At 29.8% G+C, this 21,270-nt stretch overlaps 1 protein-coding gene across 1 annotated transcript; it reads left to right on the forward strand.

Moving 5' to 3' along the window:
- Positions 1 to 296: 296 nt before the first annotated feature.
- LOC141535986 (barH-like 1 homeobox protein) lies at positions 297 to 19,402 on the forward strand. Its single transcript, XM_074256181.1, has 3 exons — positions 297 to 1,338; positions 9,863 to 10,088; positions 18,606 to 19,402. The coding sequence occupies exons 1-3, from the start codon at positions 876 to 878 to the stop codon at positions 19,090 to 19,092; spliced, it is 1,176 nt and encodes a 391-aa protein (XP_074112282.1). The 5' UTR covers positions 297 to 875; the 3' UTR covers positions 19,093 to 19,402.
- The last annotated feature ends 1,868 nt before the right edge of the window (positions 19,403 to 21,270 follow it).

The raw sequence follows: 21,270 nt of genomic DNA on the forward strand, positions 1-21,270 counted from the left end.
ATAATAATAATTAACGTGATTTTTTAAATGTGTAGTGATTAAATTTTTTTCATTTTTTCATTTTTGCACAAATCGGAGTACGAACTGACGAATTTTTTAAATTTATTCAAGTGACTGTTTGTTTATAAACTATTTAATCATTTATATAATATTAAAAACTTAAACAATAATTATTATTGTAATCAAAGAAAAAAGTGATAAAAATTAAAATTACATGAAGAAAAAAACTTTAAAGTAAAATAAATTAATAAAGGAAGAAATAAAAAAAATTTTTTTAATTAAATAAAGAAAAAAACTTTAAAAATAAGTTAAATTATTTATAATAATAAGTGATTAAGTTACTGATTGTGATAAGTGATTAATTATTGTGATCTCTCACTGGAATAAAAATATTTAAAAAAATGATTTTTAAAAATCACTGTCGCTAATTAAATTAATAGACTCTGGTACCCCTTTTTGCAACAAAAAAAAAATAATAATAATAATAAAAACGGAAATGGCTGACGGGTGTGCTTCTGTGCACGGTAATTATGTTAAGTGGGCAGTTAGTAATTAAGTAAGAAATCGAGCAAGCGCACCTTCTTAATTGCTGCGCGGCCAAACGAATCATTCTTATTAACGAGTCATGATCTTAACATTATTTTTTTAATAATAATTGCCCCCAATCAATGATAATTTAACTATCGCAGTTAGAATAATTAATAAACATTTATAATTGAAGCTTTGAGTTTTTTGTGTTGATAAAAAAAAAATAGTTGGTTTAAAAAATTGGACTTTAGCGGAAGACTCTCGGAAAAATTTTGACTTCTGGTAGCGACGTGGTGGCGACAAAAAAGCAGAGAGCGAAAAGCCCTGAGCCGGGGTCGCGACTCGCGATGACAGTTCACCACCAGAGTCACCACGTAGCTGCGTTGAATGGGATCACGGTGCAGGCCGGGGCCGGAGGGTTGAATCTCACCCGGATGCCGGGTCTCGAGGCACACAGGTTGGAAAGTGACAGGCTGAGCTTGGACTCAAGGGCGGATGTTATCAATAACAATAATAGTCATAATCATAGTCATAGTCATAATCTTAGTTTGAGTCTGAATGGAAATCACGGGGACCGCGCGGATAATGCCTCAACGACGATGCCGCACAGGTCGAGGTTCATGATCACTGATATCCTGGCCGACGCCTCCAGTCCCGCGTCCTTGCAATGCCAGGAGCCACCCTTGAGTCCGCCGGCTGCTCCCAGGGACCTCAGTGTTCGCCCGGGGAAGAATACTGGCGGAATCAAGAGGAAAAGGGACGAGGACAGTGATGCCAGTCACCACGATGCCACTTCTATGTCTTCCAATGGTGAGTTTTTTTTCATTTTGATTTTTTTGAAAAATTTTTTTGAAAAAAAAAAAAAAAAAAAAAATATTTTTTGCGTCAAAAAAATTTTTAAGAAAAAAATTATTTTGGAGCAAGAAATTATTTTTTAAAGAATTTTCCAATGATACATTTTTTTTTCTATGTCTATACACTGTTAAAAATTATTTAAAAATTTTTTTAAAGTTACCATAAAAAATTTTTTTACAAAATATGAACTTAAAAATTTTTTAATTTTTTATTGCGAATTTTTTAACATTACGCAAAACTAACTAACCTGCACATTAATATGATATCGTAATTTTACGTGATTCACGAAATTCTATGTTTCATTCATCAAGACAATGAAATTAAAAAAAAAAAATAGTTTTGTTCGTTAAAAATTTTTTTCCTTGATCAAACTAAGTTATTAAAAAAAAAATTAACGTTTAAACGTTTAGGTAATATAATTTAAGATTAGTTATTCGACTTCCTTTGTCCTTTTTGTTCTATCTATAATTACCGACCCTCATTTTGTTTCTGATTTCATTCATATATATCCCACAGTCTCTAGTATACTCTAGGTTCATATATACCTGACAACCTGACGCGGAAGAACTAATATAAACGCGTGTGTTTTAACATAAAAGATGTTACATGGTCATCTCTGCTAAATATACACAATCACGGTGGTTAATAGCCTTAACTCGGATCTCCCTTTTTTATTTCGGGAGTAATATATGTTATTACACGGAAAACGCCGAGTAAAATCATTGGAAATTCATTTATTTTTATTAGTTTGTATGTAATTTGGTTCTTACTTAGTGGAGTAGAGTTGGTAATTTTATTTATTAAAATTTATTTGAAAAAAAAATTATGTAAAATAATATAATTTATCGAATAATTATGAATTATTTTTTTCAATAAATTTCACAATTTCAATTAAATAAATCATAGATTATAAATAAAATTATAATTAAAATTTTTGGTTTTATTTAAAAAATAAATCAGTGCAAAAAAAATGATTTTAGAAAAATTACAGTTATTTAAAATCTTTACAAGTAAATTTTTAAAAATTTATTTAAAAAAATAAAAAATTTTCAGATTTTTGTATTTTTCAGAATCATAAAAAAATTTTACAATTTTAAAAGTTGATTTTTTTTGTTAAACAATTTTTTTCACTTGCACGTATATCAGTAAAATTAAATACTATGAAACGACATAAAATAGCTTCAACCGTATCCGATAGAACCCTTCTATAATTTTTTCCCATTATTATATTTTATTCTTACATTCACATTTAACATGAAAATAAAATCCAACCATTTACGCGGCAAAAGCGTCCCATGCGATTACAACTGATTACCCGTGCAATTAGTATAAAAAACCTCGGAGTAAAAACAAGCTTGTAGACTACTTGCTGTATATAACATATTATATGTATATAATATATTTATTTGCACAATAAAAATCGCGTTCTTTATCTACCAAGCTAAGCTGTTTCGCGTTATCGCGAGGACGCGGTTGTGGTATAACAAAAACGTGGTTAGACATAAAATACGCTACTCTAAACGGGACTGGACTAATACTATGTAGGTATAGTACGGCAACAAAGAGAATTAATGAGCGTGATTACGATTAGTTTAGAGGCGCGTGCTCTGTAATTCTGTTAAAGGAAAAAATCAACGTGTATATATTTATGTTATAATATAATAAAATTTAAAGAATCTTATATTGTATTTTTTTAATAAAAATAAAAATTAAAAAATAATAGTAGCAAAATCTTGACGTTTTTAATTTTTGATAATCTCAACAAAAATTTTATTGTCATTGGTACTAATTATTTTTTTTTATTTAATAAAAAATACTAAACATAAACAAACTTTATTTTTTTTTTTTTAAGGAATTATTTTTCATTTAAAAAAAATTTTTATTGTAAGTTGGAGTTTTATATTTGACTAAATATATCAATGATATATTATTAATATTTTTTCTAAAATATTTTTTTTTTTTTTTTAATAAAAAATACGAAATTATTAATTTCATAAATATTTAATCATTTTCATAAAATAATAATAATAAAAATAATAATAATAGAAGAAAGAATAATATAAATATGAAATATAAAGTGTGGGCTTGGGTACAAATAAAGTATAATCCGCTTAAAGCTTGCCTTGCCCGTTGTAGTTGTAGTTATGTATTTATCAGGCACCCGACTTTGCTTCACGCTCTGTCGCTGTGTATTTCTGCGCATAATACGTGCATACTAACAACCAACAACTAACAACTCTCAAGCAGAGGTGTCGTAGCAATTGTCACGATCGGGACTACACGGTCCCATTTATAATCCCCAAACCGGAAATGATTGGCAAGCGTTTAGAGATCGCTCAAGAATACTGTTATGAATCTGGCTATGACTGTTTAACGCTTGTCAACGTCTTGACCTGCAGGATTAATTTTTTTTTCACATATATAAGTATGTATAAATACTGATTTTTTGGACAGAGATGTACGTCAACGAGGCATATGTGAACGTCGCGCAGAGAAGGGTGCTTTAAATCTGACAGTTGTACGGAAGTGTAAATTAAAAAATCACAGTTTGACTTGTACCGTCGCGGGATAAGTATGTGTGACGATTACTAGGCGACAATGGTGTAAAAAATAAATTAAGTGGAAAATTTTAGGTTTTAAATGTTTATTTTTGTAATTATTAAAATTGCAATTCGTTGTATAAATTTAAACTTGATTTTTTGACTAAAATATCTGAGCTAGGAAAAAATTATAGAAGATCTTTTTTATAGAAAATTAAATTTTTTACTAAAAAGATTTACCATTTACCATTTACTTGTAATAATAAGCTAAAGTAAAATTAAAAGTACTTATATTTTATATTCAGTATTTTAATATTACAATAACAGAAATTCAAATTCAAAATTAAAATAAAATGCTAATGATCCTCGAACACGATGTTACTCAGACGTAGTCATCATTATCTGTCGAGACGGAACGCTGTCACCGGTGAATGCTGACGGGGTCGTAGGTTGTGTATACATGTATGTTGCATGTGCTTGAGTGTGTGGGCAGTCTGGCCGGGAGACGGGGAGTCGTGTAAATTCTCTACGTACATACTTGCATGTGTATTTAACACCGATAACGAGATTCGCGAAAGCCTCTTAACCCCACATTGTTGAGGGCAACAGCTCCCTGCCCCTGGTCTCTGGACAGATTTAACTCTATTCAATCCCAAGCTTAATAATTGTATTATCATTTACACCATATTAGAAGGGTTAAATTTTAAAGATTTATTTTTAAATTTAGATTGTTATTAATATTACAAATTTTTAATCAAGATTTAAAAAATAGTCAACAAAAAAATTTTTTAAATTATTTAACAAATAACTTTTTCATGAAAAAAAAAAATTTCCCTTCATATTTTATAAAAAGAATATAACTTTTCTTTTTAATACATTTCTATACAATAAATATAAATTAAAAGCCATATGCTAAATCTAAAAGTACAATTTAAAGTTCTACCCTGGGCAATATTTTTTTCAAGTTTATAATTCGCTTAACCATGCAATAATTTCAGCGCAACTTTTATTTGCCTGAAGACTGAGAAAATTTAAATATTTAAATGCAGGAGTTAGATTGCATTAGTTGATAAAAAAAAAAGGTATTTAAATGGGATTTAATAAAAATGCCTTTTATTTAAAAGTATAAAAGTCAATGCTCGGCAGTCCATAGTCCAATAGCGGCCCTACACTCGACCATTGCTATTAATTAACATTAATATATATAAGGATAAAGTATTAGATCGAACTGGAAAATGCATACATGTTATTGGCACGCGAGCGATCCATGAGTGTCTGCAATAAAAAATAGCTAGTAAGCCAGTAGTATAGAGTTGTGTATGATTACATGTTTGAATAAATAAGTATCTGCATACATATAAATATAAATATAAATATATATGTGTACACATGTATACTTATAATACACAAATCGACGCGGTTACTAACGCGCACCCTGCTGTTGGACAAACTCACTGGACTCCCCGCGTAGTTGCGATCCTTCGTACATACGCATCCAATATAACATGTGGTTTTAGTTGTGAACGTTAACAGAACAGCCCAGAGCCCAGCCAACCACTTGGTGACTCGCTAACAGGGTTATTGCGTGACTAAAAGTATCCATGTATGTGTAAAAGTCAAGACTTGTCAGTATGAGAGTAGTTTTGGTATTAGTACCCAGTTATATTAGTTATATTAGTGTGGTACCTCGGGCTAATGTAATGTAAGAGAACTAAGAGCCCCTTCACTCGAATCTCGACTCGTGTACTCGGTGTGGTGCCGATTCCTGCAGACAAATCAAACATTAGCTTTCATCTTTTATTATTAAATGTAATACTTAACTTTAATGACACAGATACCCAGAATAGAAATCATTTATTTCAGATATGTAACCATTAGAAATTTTTTTCGGTTCAATTTATCAACATTTTTTTAACTAATAGCATGAAATTTACTTTTGATTGATTTTTTGCACGCCAAATAGTTTTATTTTATTTTTAGAATTATTTTTACAATTTAAATTGATCAATTAAGCGGTAATAGGGAAAGAAAGTAGTGCGATTGGTTTTTATGGAGACGCTTTAGATAGTTCCAGGACGGCCGCTAGGTGGCCAAGTGCCCAGAAGTTCTCACGTGTAGAGCGGTGAACTAAATAATAAACTTCCGGTAGAATTCTGATAAGGCGTGAAGAATATTTGAGTCTTTTTTCAGAATTTTTTATCGATAAATCACAAATTAAATGTTTATTGTGTGCCATTAATCGTAATTTTTGAACTAATGGTCTTTTTGTTTGGCAACTTTTTATTTGTAGACTTAATATTTTTTTTTCATTTACAAAAGATTTAATGAAATATAATTCTTCCAAGCTAATCTTTATCTCTATCAATTATTACTACAAATGTATATAAATTTTGCAAGTAAAAAATTGATCATTAAAATTTATAGAAAAATTCTATAAATTCTATTATTTTCCAAAAAAATGATGCCAAAATTACTACTTAATATTTCAAGTACAGTAAAAAATATTCATTTACGATGATTTTTCTCGGCAATTCATTGTTTTAAATATAATAAAAGCCAAAGTTTCATCCTCATTTCTCATCCCATCCCCAAACGTCAAATCTATAAAATAGCTGTACCAACACAAAACATTTATTCGCTAATCAAAACCTGACAATAGCCAATTCTCCCTCTCAGACGCAAATAAATAAAAATGTACAGCAGTCCCCGAGGTGTCGAAAGGTAACACACAATAACTGGGGTCAGATTCGAGTAGGTATTGACTAGGGGCCAAAGAGCAGCCGACGTTGTGTGCTATGTATGAAATAAAAAAATTCCACATAGTATCCCATCCAGGGGTTGCGGTAGAGCGTGTAGAACACACTACTCGAGAGGGTAAACTCTCATGAATGCCGATTCATTTTTCACGCTCTACCTTTTCACGTTCGACAATTTGACTTTACTCTCTATTTATATATATTACCCACATAGTTATACATACACACATACATACATTTATCCATGAGACTAGTTTTCAACTTACGCAATCATTTTCACATACATCACATTTAATTTGCAGTGATTTAATTGTTTGATAAACATCCGTTAATCATCATTATGAGTCGCATTGTTTTTTTTTCTTTATTTTCCACCGCTATTATTTTATTATTTTATGAGTTACATGTCCAAGGAAAATACATACTATCCTACACATATATATGGATTCATTTATTTTCTCGTGAAAAAATCTTTCAATATAGTTATATATGACTGTATATGGCCATTTTACAAAAATGTATATGGTCTGATTTATAAATTGACTATATCAAGCCATATATGACCATATGTGGTTACATAAGTCCATATTTGGCTAATTTTCGTATATAACCACATAAATAAACATATCTGACTTGATATATCTTAATATGACTTGATAAATATTTTTTAAAATTAGTATAGTGTTTAAAATCTCCGATAGGCGGCGCATGATCGCTGAATCTTCTCAATACCAGAGAATTGAGTTTTAGATATATATAATATATTAAGTTATAAAACAAAAATAATTCTTCCGCTCCTTTAAAAATCTTACTTAACATTGATTTTCAGTTTAATTAACCACATAATCAATTTTTATTTGATACGATATTTTAAATGACGTATATAGCCTAATAAAAAATTTTTTCATGGATTGAAAATTGAAAATACCAGCAAGCAAGACTTATTTAAAAGAGTCAAGTAACTCAAGTTGCATGTGAATATATGTTTGTATATTTATCTCTTACGTGAAAAACTCACTAATATAAGAAAAAGTTCTCCTTTCTGGTATACTCTATCCGACAAACGTCTTGGAAGTGTCTCAAAAAGAAAACTCACCAGCGGGACTTCTCTAAGTGTATCACATAGTAAATTTAGTTTTCCAACCTCCGTTTCAGTGCAAGAAGTTTATTTTCCTCTTCATCCCTTTCCCTCAATAAAACTCTTACAGCCTTTTACTCTTTATCTTCTTCTCGAACTTAAGCTATCCACAGCGCAATGTGCTACGTGTGTGTGGTGAATATCCGCGGGTAGTCTCTCCCATTTTCTTTCTCCCGGAGGGTTTTTCTCCTATCTACCAGACTATCCACCGAGAATTTTTCCTCCGGAGGAATGGCCGCCATTTCCCAACATGGTGGCCGAGTCAGATCGTTCAAGCGAATCTGTCCGATCAAACGGGGGAGTAAGAGCCGCGCTTTCGCCTGAGTTAACTCAATCTCAATTCTCATGCTCAGCGCTGACTGACTTTTTATTCTTCATTTTATTTTACTTTTTATTAGCTCTATTTCTATTTTTCAGCACAATATATAGCTTTCCTCTATTCGACTCCCGGCTATATCGGCTATCAACTATCCGCCGGTTCCGATCGATCAACCCGCTACAACACGATTGAGTCTTTGCGAACCATTCCCCGTGGAAAGAGATTTAATTCTCGAGAATTTTTTTTTTTTTTTTTAATGCAATAGGAGCACTGAGTCTTCTTTCTTACATCATTTCATTCGTATAAAATATTTTTTTTTGGTTAAAAAATTCTTCAAAAGATAAGCTTGGAAATGTAAATTTAAAAATAGATGATAAAATTTTTAACATGGATCAACTTGACTCGAATAAACATATAAGAATGTATATGTGTATATCAAGTACACGATGGTGGAGATCCACACCCACGTCGTTAAAATTAATTCACGCGATTATTGCGTCTGCGTGGTCCAATTTAGCAACTCAGCCAATCGTGTCTCGAGTGGTATGCGCAAAAATAATAAAGTAAAACGAAATAATGAGCAAGAAAGTAATCAATTATTTTGTTTGGATTAAATGTAGTTTTATTTATTATTAATTAATGTTATTGCTATTAAATTTTAAGCTTGTTTTTATTTAAAGTTTTTCTTGATGAGATATTTTTTTTTGTTTGTTGAAAATTGTATAAAATTTTCGGGCTTTTACTTCTCGACAAAGTTAATTTAACATTATTATAGAGTAAATTCGGGAAGCTATTAATAATTTCTCTTTTGTTTTGAGTTATTGATTTATATAGGATTAAAATTGGAGGGAAACGAGGGAAAATTAGATAATAGAACTTCAATTTCCGGAAGAAATTGAAATATAAGTGGCCATTTTTCGGATTGGAATATTTTTTGGATTTTGGGTCGGATGTAAATGGCTTCGAAATTAAGAAAAATTTTTATACTCCATTTATTCCGAAAAATATAGAAAGTATAGAAAAAATTTTTATTGTTTACATTCTCAATTTTGAATCTTCAACTGATAAAACATTTTTAAAAAATTTTGTAACTTGATTTTTCTTTTTGAAAATTAGAACAAATTTTTTTGTCTTTAATTCTATGAATTTATATAAAATTTTTTTCTCTATGTATTGAATACAAAATGATTATCCAATTTTTTTTTTCTTGAGATTTAGAAAAAAAATATTAATGAATTTTTACAAATCCTTATCCAAATTTTTTAAAAAACATTCTGAATAAAAACCAAAAAATCATTCAAATTTTTTTTTCTAATTACATTTTATCAAATTTCCAACAGTATATTTTAATCATTTCTATTTTATAAAACCACCGTTTATAAAAGGGGATGAATTCAAAAAATTCATGAGAGTAATAATGAATTAATAAATAATCACCCAATAAGTAGTACGATAAAGTTAACATAAAATTATAATATCAAAAAAATATGACATTATAAATAGAAAAGTCAATAAAGGTAATTATCGTAGGGGCAGGTAGTCACGAAATAGCCGCAGTTATTAGATATTATGATTATACAAAAAAATGTAACTCCCACTCATAAACACAACTATTCACGTCATTACAATTTTGATAATCTAACAACAATGATTCTTCATCCAATTAATAAAAATATCTCAACTTACAAAACTTTTACCAAAATAAATAATCTAATAATAATTTCAGGTGTTAAAGAGGAACACGATCAAAAAGAGTCTTCTTCCAGTTCCCAAAACTCACCGCCAAGTAAAAAGCAGCGCAAAGCGCGGACGGCTTTCACAGACAACCAGCTCCAAACACTCGAAAAGAGTTTTGAGCGGCAAAAGTACCTGAGCGTTCAGGATCGGATGGAGTTAGCGGCCAAGTTACAATTAACGGATACGCAGGTCAAAACGTGGTACCAAAATAGAAGGTATTTTTTTTTTAATTTATTATAATAATAATCGTCTTTATACAAACAGATCGGAGAAAAAAGGCCAAAAACAAAAACTCAGTTTTAGTTTTATATTTAATTAGGTACAATGTATATACTTTAAAGACTTTTGAAGCCGATCTTAAGTTTCAGCGAACGGCGGCTGCTGATGTATATAATTAGAGAACAAAGAAATGGTAAATTATCGGTGTAGGTTAAGCTTCTGCAGGGGTAAACTTTGCTCAAAAGAAGAAGAAATAAGAAGCAAGAAGTTCTTTTTTACATTATCATCATACTCTTGATTATACAAAAGTTTATCTCGGGAATAATTACTCAGTGTATCCCGATGAACAGAAGGTTTTGGTTTGTTGGGGTTACCGTCTTTCGTCTCGGGTAAATTTGTGTCGGTTGATTATTGATCCTCGAACGGAAACCCGTGACTAAATAGAGAATGAAAATCGCGGCTTTCGATAAAAGGCTCTCGTTTAACAAGTTAAACGCATCATCTTAAACTATAACTAAACACTTTAATCGGTTATTCTGGTAAAAGTAACTGGGATTATTTTCAGTCAAGCTCGTTTATCCTTAAACTTGTTTTTCCATTATCCATTATGTAAGATATTATGTTTTTACTGGCGTCTTTAAAACAACATCCACCAAGTCATTCGGATTCATTCCGGCATTATTTAGGTAATAACAACTACAAGACAACCTGACTAATCGCTTGTCCCGAGTTTCTAGTCCAGCTATAGTGTACACTTTAATACTCTACTCATTTAATTATATTATACTAAATTCTGAGGTTGAAGGCTGAAGAAACTGAACCCCGATTGAGGACCAGGACTGGAAATTGAGGGCCAGTATCACGGTATAAAACCAGGCGCCAGTGACTAAGCGTTTATTTTGAAACATTAATTAAACTATTATAATCTAGCAAATTTGTAATTAGTCATTTTTTAATTTAAAATGTTGCTTCTTAGCTTTTTATTTTATAAAAAGAAAATACATCAGTGTCGGGGATATTTCTTGTTATTAATTGCAAATAAACCCCCGGATGTAAGAGCTGAAAATTTTATTTTGGATTTTTTATAAAATAGTATTAAAAATTTTTAAATTAATTTGTTTTACTAAAGATTACTTTCTATTTATTAATTAAAGTTTTTTTGAAGCCTAAATTTTATTTTGCTCATTATTTATTAAAATCTTAGACAATATTAGTTTAAAAATGAGAAAAATTTTTTTCAAGGAAAATAATTTGAACTTGAACAAAAACAATTTTGATAAAACTATTAACATTCACACAATATTCCACGAAGGTTTGTAGGCGGGCAATCGTTACGGGTCGTTAAATAACCCCCCCGAGAAATCGTTCCGACTTATCAGCTAATCACGGACGCGAGTATATGGACGTATGGTCAAAATGAGATGGCGTGACGTTTAATGCACGAGTTGAGTTTTAATGTTTTGTTGTATATTATGTATTATGTCGTCGTGATTGTTTCCTCGACTCTCAACTGTATATACAAACACGGTTGGCTGCTGAGAATGCGTCTGAATTAAAGCTCCTCCTTCAATTCCTCTTTACATCAACTCTCCATTGCGCTTTGGAATTATTTTATACATATCACACTAGATATCTTTGACTTCCATTTTCAAATTATACTAGTATATTTATAAATATTTAGTAAGTGGAATTCAAACCCCTGAAATCTGAACGGTAATTGTAAAATAAAATAAAACCTGTGATTTTTTACAAGGATCAATAATCAAGTCAAACATTTTTTTATTATTAATATTTTTCTCTCGGTTCTCTGAAGCTTTTTAAAAATTTAACTGGTTTTTTATATTATGATAGTGTACTAGTATGCCAAATTTAATTAAATTCTGACCGGTAGTTCTATAACTGAGGATACTACCTAAAATCAACTAAACGGACTGTTTTTCTGACGAAACGTCACTCAAGGTTACGTTGGATAGTAATTTTGACAATATTTTTCACTTCGTGTACTAATCTTAAAATACAAACTAAAAAATCTAAGAAATAGATAGTTTGACGAAAAAAGGCAAAACCAAACCGTCAGCCGGTAAAAAACCAGCTACCGCATAATACTCTAGAATTATAAGAGTCCGTCCCGAGGGCAGGATCCTCTTACACGCATCGACTACTGCTGCTAGACGAGAACGTTGACGGATGACGTATATATACAGCCTTATACCTTATGCCTCATACTCTTGAATGTTGGAGCCAGTAAACTCGACAGTACAGAACCTTAAGGAAAATTATTACACGTTATTCACGCTGGTTTATCCTCTTTCGAATTCTTTATTTTTTACCATTATCCTTTTAGATTTAATATTTCTTGTTCTCCAATTTATTACCTCCCATCTGATGATTAAAGAGTCAGCGGCTCCTGAGAAAGACGATGACAGATCGTTTCAAGACTGTAAATTAATAATACATATACCGTAAACCAGACAATAAATATGAATTATTATTAACAGAATAAAAAACTAAAGGAAGAAAAAAAAAACGATTACCTCAGCATCAATCGGAGGAATTTTTTCCCTGCAAATGTGAATTGTACTTCCATTTCGATTTCCATTTCCTACGGTCCTTACTACTTGCGCTTTGCATCAGAGTGACACTACAGTCCAATAGCCATCCACCGTGAGAATTTTCTACCTTGTGTGCTATAAGTCTTGCTCTCGAGGATGATCCAGGAAGACTTTGGCTTCACTTCCCACGCTACTGTACACCAATCCTTATAACGTTATAACGGCCACACACGATCATTATCGTAATGCGTTCTCGTTTTACTAAAGTCCATGCCACAGTCTTACTAATAATCTACGTAAATACAAATATAATATACACATTTTTGTTTATTCATACATTTTAAGTACTGGCAAGTTAGAAGGATATTTGTGATTAAATAAAAAAATATATAATTTAATCAACAAGTATTCATTTTAATCATTATTCAAGTGTATTTTCTTTTAAATATCAACAAGAAATTTTTACTTCTACCATAAACAAACATAAAATTATACATTTTACAAAATCATGCATGGACATATTTTGGCTTGATAAACTGTGATATTTCCATACATCTATGTTCTAATTAGCAAATTGCCCAACTCCATTTTTACATAAAAACAATTAGTTCAACATTTATTGTCACTTTAAAAAGCAATTTATGTGAGATCTTTTTTTTTTTTTAATGAATATTATTTTTGCTAAAGTAAGGAAATAGCTTTTAATTTAAGTTTACGTTTATTCAATGATAATACAAAATTACAAATACGTCTTTCGACTTTGCTCGCTCATTCACAACTTAGAGGTGTAATATCCAATAGAAGTATAATATTTTGATTTAGATCATTCAAATAAATTATAATTAAACTATTGCTGTATCAAAATATTAAAAAATTATCTTCTAAAAAATAAAGAGTTAGACCAATTGCTAATTAGACCGTCAATTTCATTTTTCTACTGAATTAGTGTTGAAAACCTCCGACAGAGAGCGCATGGTCGCTGAATCTTCTCTTTATAAGAGAGTTGAATTTCTAAGGTCTTAATTTCTACAATAAAAATTATTATTTTGACCTCACGGAACTAATTTGAAATTGTTTTTCAGTTGAATCAACTACTAATCTAATTTTTATTCAATACATGGTAATTTCATTCTAGAAAAAAATAAAATATTTCATGAATTATTTTTTTATTTTTATACATAGCAGGATCAGAAAAATCTTTTACGGGTTACAATTAGATTAAAATTTCAAAAATTTTGTAAAATTACGAAACTTTAAATGATGATTATTATTCTGCAAAAGTTTCAAAATTTTCTTTATAAATATTATTTTAAGTTGAAAAAATTTTTTTTTCTCAAAAACTAGCATTTTTGTTAATGCTTTACTGAAAGTTTTCCTAAATAATTATTAAAATCAAAATTTATATAATTTTCTCTTCATTAAAAATATCTCCTAACTCGGCCTCATTACTCACGAGCAACTTATATATATCCATAGCATATAACCGCGAGTCAATAATATAATACCGTTTTGAAATATTGCTGTCTTGCATTATTTATGATAGGGTATCTTTTGGTCAATTTGTGGACAAGCAGCTAACGCGACGATTAATAGATAACTCGATACCGTTTATTTATTTATTATGTATTTATTTATTATCAGAATAGTCACGAGCTGAAGGCATTTATTTATTGTAATTTCCAACTTATGGTATCTATCCAAGGATATAATATACTACAGTTAATAGTTTGAGGTTAGCGTCACTGTCAGCGTCCCCTACTTATGTAATTGTCATCAAGCATATGCGCTTAACGATAGAACCTTAATAACAGACATTTTAGTTTAGATAATTACTATCAAATGTGTCCCCTTATTATCTAGTTTTTTTTTTTTTTAATTTTAACTTTTTCCTCCAAATACGTCGGACTACTATTATAAAACTACACTGTTACTAGTATTATTATTATTACAGTTGTTATTGCGTGCTTGTAGGTATCAATGTGACGTATGGTAGACCGTAGACCGCAAACTTGAAACCAGAAACTGGTGATGCCATTATAAATACATTAAATCCAAGTGTATGTTATATTATGTATTATGTTATATTTACTACTATTATTTAAATACTTCGTTTACTCAATAAACGACAAATTAATAACGTATTCCTGTAAATATTACATTACATATTACATATATACGTTGCTTTGTTGCGCAATATGCTCATATTTTCATTTTAATCATAATTATACGTAAAAAATTGTTTGTGTTGTAATTAAAATAGCTTTTTTGAAGGATTTCGCTTTTTGTCGGTGGTAATTGAATTTATTTATTTAACCGACCAGGAAGTTTGTTTTAGTGACGGATTTTAAAGAAAAAATTTAATTTATTCTACTTAAATTATAGGTTCCGTTTAAATTTTATTTATTCATTAATTATTTAGCTTTTTTAATGATTTTCCGAGTTCAAAATTTTAAATTAATAAGAGATATAAAATTTTTACTGTTTTCGATAAAATATGATTCAAATTTTTAAGTAACATTGATTTGTTCCCTGCATATAAAAATTTTAATTAAATATTGAACTTACAATGTCCAAACATTCAAAAATATTGTCATGTTTTGTAATTTAAGAGAATCTAACTTAAGTAAAATTTTTAACGAAATTTAATCCATTAATTATGAATGTAAATCTGTTGATACAATTACATTTTTATTCAATTAAATAAAAAAATGATCAAACTTTGATAATAACTAAGAATATTTTAAAATCTCTTTTCTTTTCTGGGGTACAAAGCTACGTCAGAATACCCTCGAAATATTATTTAACTAGACTAGATCCTTGTTTAAAAAATTCTTATTCGCTAAATAAAAAAATAAAAAAATTCAACTACTTAAGAAAGAACTGGTCCTTCTTATTACCACCAATTACAATAGTAATTCATTGTTTGGCAATAAAAATAAACCGTTTGTACGAGACATTCATATAAAACATATCTCATGTGATAAATCAATAACGCTCGAGTGCACTGAGGGTACGCGGCCAATTAAGGGTGTTTTAGAGTACCAAAAATAATAATATAACTATCTAAACTTAACCTCCTTCAGAAGTAAAGTACAAGATACGAAACACGAGGGGAGCAATATAATAGCAAACCGAGTATTAAAAAACATTACTCATCACATAATCGCGAGCATTGCTCTATTATACTTGGGGATTTTTTTCGACGTCAAACCGCACACGGACATGAGAAATGATCAGCCTGTTTTAAATTCATAAACGACTTTAATATCACAATGCTCCAATGAATAAGTACCTCGATGCCGTATATCGTGATCGTAGATCATAGTAAAGGGTGTGTATGTTAAATGTGGCCTATATTTTTTTATTTAATACCATACCCTTGCGAATTTTCCAAATCATCGAGTCATCATACTTACATATTATGAAGATCAAGATTCTCGCACCTGACCTGTATCAATTTTTTGGCATCTAACGGATATTTATTTTATTATCCTCAACTTTAATTAACCAAGAAAAAAAAATTCTCTTCAATTACAAATAATTTCATTTTTTGACAATTTTTAAACAAGTTAATAATATCTTAAGCCAATGTTACTATCTTAATCCATAACGAAGACATTCTTGGATGAAAAATAAGTACTAAAGAAAAAAATAAATAAATTCTTGACCTACAAAAATCATTTTAAAAAATTCCATGCTCTAGAATTGATCAGAAAAATTCTTATACTAAGTTAAATTTACTTAAAGATAGGAAAATTCTTAAATTAAGAAATTAAATAATTTTTTAAGCAATAATAAAAATTAAAAGTGCTCTTTCCCGTGATCCCCACCATACGTATTTATTCCCCGACGTGCCCTCTAGATGCGCAATATACACAGCAAAAAATTTTGCGCCATTACGTCAAAAAATTTTCGTCTTAAATGTTTAACACTTTTATGTGTAAATTTAATATTTATTGTCTTAAATTAACACGAAAAAGGGTTAAATATTTAACACAAAAGGGTTAAGTATTTAACACAAAATTTTTTACTGTGTAAAACAAGTTTTCCCACATATATTTCAAAGGTACGCTTGATCTCTCAATTCTGATACGCCATTTAAAATTCAGGGTAGAACAATATCTCTGCACTAGTAACCTTTAAAGAGCAAGTGCCTTTAGAGGGAGTTAACTGTACTTATTTTACTCTTCAACCAAAAAAACTCTTTTAAAAAAATCTCTGTTTATCCTAGAATAAATTTAATTAATTCCAACTAAATATATCAAAAAAAGAATAAAATTTTGAAGACTATTCTTCTCAAATCCAGTAGTTTTTTTTAGCACATTATTATTACTGAGTATTTATTTATTTTGCAATGAAGATCGTAAGCTGATAGGTCGATCGGTAGCTTAGGGTTGTCTCCCTTTGGTTTCATGCTATTAGCACGGCGTTGGAGAGTACGGTTGATAGTTGATAGTGGACAGTGGAAAAGCGCTGGGCGTCAGTGTGCGTGGCATGATACGTGATGATTAGCCACTGAACTCCATGGGCTATTTGTTAGTATAATAAGGGCCGCAGTGTGGCAAACGTAACCACTTGCTAGCACGCCATTCCGTTTTAGCGTAATTTTCTCAGATGATAATTTACATACACGGGTCGTGGGTCAACGTGGGACGTAAGGGAGAGCTAAACGTTACTCTACATATATCCACATTTATATATGTATTTATAGAGATGAGGGAGTGGAAATTGTGATTACTCGATGCAATTCATAGGATTGCTTTCAAGAGTACTCCACCCACTCGGCTATCATCCACCGCACACATCACCCTCAATACTCGGTAAAAGTCACCCCACACACGATTCGTACATAAGCTTCCGTTGATTTTACACGTTAGGTCTAAACCAGTCCCGCAATCTCCATGCTCAGTACAAACATCGTAATAATACGTCTAACGAGCGTTAATTTTTTGCTTATTCTTGAATTTATTTTATCGCTTTCCGGAATTATAAAACTACACTAGAGTTTTATTGAATTTCAGATATTATGCTTCGTTATAAACTAATAAATATTATAATCATCAGTTTTTATTTTTATTATTCATAGGTTACTTTGTATGAGCTTCTCAACGTAACCTCAATTTTTATGTTGATTAACTAACCTGTTAGGTTAGTTTTTACTCATATCACCTAACCTTTACTCGAACCATAATTTACGATTAGATTAAAAATACTGTTAATTGTTACTTTGTTAGCAAGTAGATAAAAAAATGTTGTTATCAATTAGAAATTTGCTTTGTAATTACGGTTTAATAAAATCTTTAAATGGTAATTCAATATGGCGGATTCTCCATTTTTCATTTAGTATCTATTTTTATTATACATTTAAATTCATTAATAGTTATTCAATCATTTTCTAACAAAGTATAGTTTAAAAATTTAATTTTTTTTTCTTGAATTAAGAAAATCTATAAAAAAAACAATTAACTGTAAGCCTAGTTTTTTTAATTTAGAATAAAATCATTATTGCTATTGTATATTAATATACGTGAAATATATTTTTACATTAGATGAAAATTTATCTTGGATTGAAAACTGGCTCTAAAGTATAGTTATCAAATCTTAACACTGTTTAGTACTCAATGAATTTAAGTGCAGCTAGTTAGTATTATTTTTAATCATGATTACAATAATAATTCAGCATGAATTAGTTTTGATCCATGATCTATAATAAATTAATTTTATATTAATAAATTTGAAATAAAAATTTAAGGATATATTTTTACTTTAAAAACTTATGCATAAATGGCAAAATTTTTTATCGGGGTAAAAAAAATCGACGATAAAAAGAAAGAAATAACAAATTATGTACTAAATACTCTATATAATACCCGAACACTGAAATGATACAAAAGAATATTTTAAAGTCAAAACTCAAGCAAATAAAATAAATTCTAAAAAGAAATTACTTTTCTGTTTCAGAACAAAATGGAAAAGACAAACGATAGTAAGCTTCGAAATCCTTGCCGAGGCAAGTAATTACGTGTCCTTCGGAAATGTGTACGCCGGCCGAGCTGGTATGCCGACGCAGCCTTCCTACTGGTATCCTGGAGCACCAGTAGGAGTACCTCCACCAAATGAGCTCTTCTACAGACAAGCATCAGCGGCAGCCGCAGTAACGCTGCAAAAACCGATGCCCCACCGATTTTACCCGCCGATGCAGATGCTTGCGGGTCCTAGTGCAAATGTTCCCCTTGGAAACCTCGCGGCCAGCTCGAGTCTCTCCAGCCTTAGCAGCTACTACAACCGCGAAAGTCCAGAGATAATGCCAGACCGGGAACGGGAACATCTGGAACGTGTAGCGCTCAGGGCGAGGAGCAAAAGCCTGGAAAGGAGTCCTCCGCCTCGGGATGACAGTCCGCAGAGTAATCGCAATGACAGCGACGATGAAAGCATCAACGACATCTAGGACTTGGCTGATGGGTTCCATGTTGACCCCGACAGTCCCTGGAATAGCCAATTCAGTGAATGAAATTGAATTGAAGATCATTTTTGGTTGATTATTCAATTTTTAAATTTATTTGTTTTTAATAAATTTGTTGTACAGACGAAAGTTGTTTTTAGTGAATCAAAGTCGAGTGTCGGTGCCGGTTTTAATGACAACCGGACGAAGGAAACGACAAATAGTAACATGATACGGGGCCAGGGCTTGACATTTTTAGACATTCGAGATTTGCGAGAAAATATAATGTTATATAAATATATAAGACAGGATGTGACGTGCGGTTAACCGATATTATATATATATATATATATATATATATATATATATATATATATATATATATATATATATATATATATATATATATATATATATATATATATATATATAAGGCCTAAGAACAGAAGAATAATAAACTGATGCTGATTAATCGATCCAATGTTTGTGGTGATTTTTAATAAAAATTTAAAATGTGTGTTAGGATTTATTTCTGGATTTAACTTAAAGGGATTATTTGATGGTTATTGTAATTATTATTTTTACTATCATTGTTAATACACTGTAAAAAGTCGGAGGTGAAGAAATGAACACTGCATATGGAGTAAATCTGGAGTTTTTTTAGTGAATAAGAATTTTACTAAAAAAAACATCCGATCGTGGTGTTTTTAGATAAGAAAAAATTTTTATTCCGCTAAAACAATTTTTTTATGTCGAATTACTCATACATACACTTCAGGCAATTTATTTCAAGTTTAAGTTTGTAAATATTAATTATATTTTTCCAAAAATTTGACTTTTGGAACATTGAACTAAATTTTAATAAAGATTTTTGATAAACGAATTATTGCAAAAAAAATTTATTAAAAAATGATAATTAGAGAAATTGAAAAAAAAATTATGCAATTTGTGATTTCTTCAAATACGCATTTCTTCATTTCTTTTTTTTTTTTTTTAATGATATAAATAAAAATTTTTTCGCAGTGAATTTTATATCGAAGGGGTTTAATTTAATAACAAATCATTTAATCCGCATATTTTTACAGTGTATTATATTATAAATATGTGCAATTTACTTTGCGAAACTTGAAGGTTTTGTTATCAGAATAACTCACGAAACCACAGATTCTCATTCAGGAAGATTTTTATTAAGCGACTGATATTTTATTACCTGAGGTAATAATTTATTGTACGTAGAGATTAAACTAAAATTAATAAACTTTGTATTGTACTTAAAGTTAATTTTTATATTTTAAATAAAATAGTGAAGTAATATTTAATGCATTGAACAAATATTGTACATATATAATAGAGATACTCTGTGAGTTTTGTCAAAATGTTTTAATGAAAACTAAGAAGGATTTTAAGGTTCTGAATAAAGAAGAAAAGTGTACATAAACATTTATAGACGTAATTAAAATTAAGTGCGAATGGTGATCTGATTAATTGAAAAATTTTAATACCGATAGATTCTGATAAGTTTTAAACAAATAAATATAAATATATTTAAAGATATTTTTCAGATTAAAAATACTGCGCATGGCGCTGTTTCGGCACTTACTTAAATTTCGCAGTACAATTGCGTTATTTTTAAATTTTAATTAAGTAAAATAACAACAAACAAAAAATTACCAGTATTATGAGTGTATAAAAGTAGACTAAGATGGGTAAAGATGAGTGTGTTTATAAATTGCTCGGCACTTGCAGTTCAGGCACATACAATGGGTTTGAAAAAAATAATTGTGAGTTTGCCGGGCAATTAATGTTAAATCTTGCATCGAAAATAAAATAGCGAACTTATGCTTTGTATAATAATGTCTGTATAGCAAAAAAATTATTATATGAAAAAATATATTATACTAAATTTATTCTGATTATTATTTATTTCATTTTTTTTTCAAAACCTGGATAATTTATTTTATTATGATAATTAGCTTCTTGGAGGGTTAAGTTATTGCAGTTCGTCCAGTAGTTCTCATTCTTTCCCTCTTGTAATTAAGGTAATCAGAACCAGTTACTTTATAAGATATTTGTAATAAAAAGAAAACAATAAATTTCAATGGTAATAATTATTTAAGGACATTTTTTAGAAAATATTTACAAAAAATGATCATTTTTACTATAAACAAAAAAAATAAAAATTTC

This window comes from Cotesia typhae, unplaced genomic scaffold (genome assembly GCF_013202065.1).
Source record: "Cotesia typhae breed Kobodo isofemale line unplaced genomic scaffold, CoteBio_Ctyphae scaffold_152, whole genome shotgun sequence".
In the NCBI taxonomy this organism is placed as follows: domain Eukaryota; kingdom Metazoa; phylum Arthropoda; class Insecta; order Hymenoptera; family Braconidae; genus Cotesia; species Cotesia typhae.

What these genes read in the sequence shown, in the direction of transcription:
- LOC141535986 (XM_074256181.1), top strand. Translation starts at nt 876, where the DNA reads ATGACAGTTCACCACCAGAGTCACCACGTAGCTGCGTTGAATGGGATC. An exon ending in CACTTCTATGTCTTCCAATG is followed by an intron (nt 1,339 to 9,862) that starts GTGAGTTTTTTT and finishes TAATAATTTCAG; the next exon opens with GTGTTAAAGAGGAACACGAT. An exon ending in ACGTGGTACCAAAATAGAAG is followed by an intron (nt 10,089 to 18,605) that starts GTATTTTTTTTT and finishes TTTCTGTTTCAG; the next exon opens with AACAAAATGGAAAAGACAAA.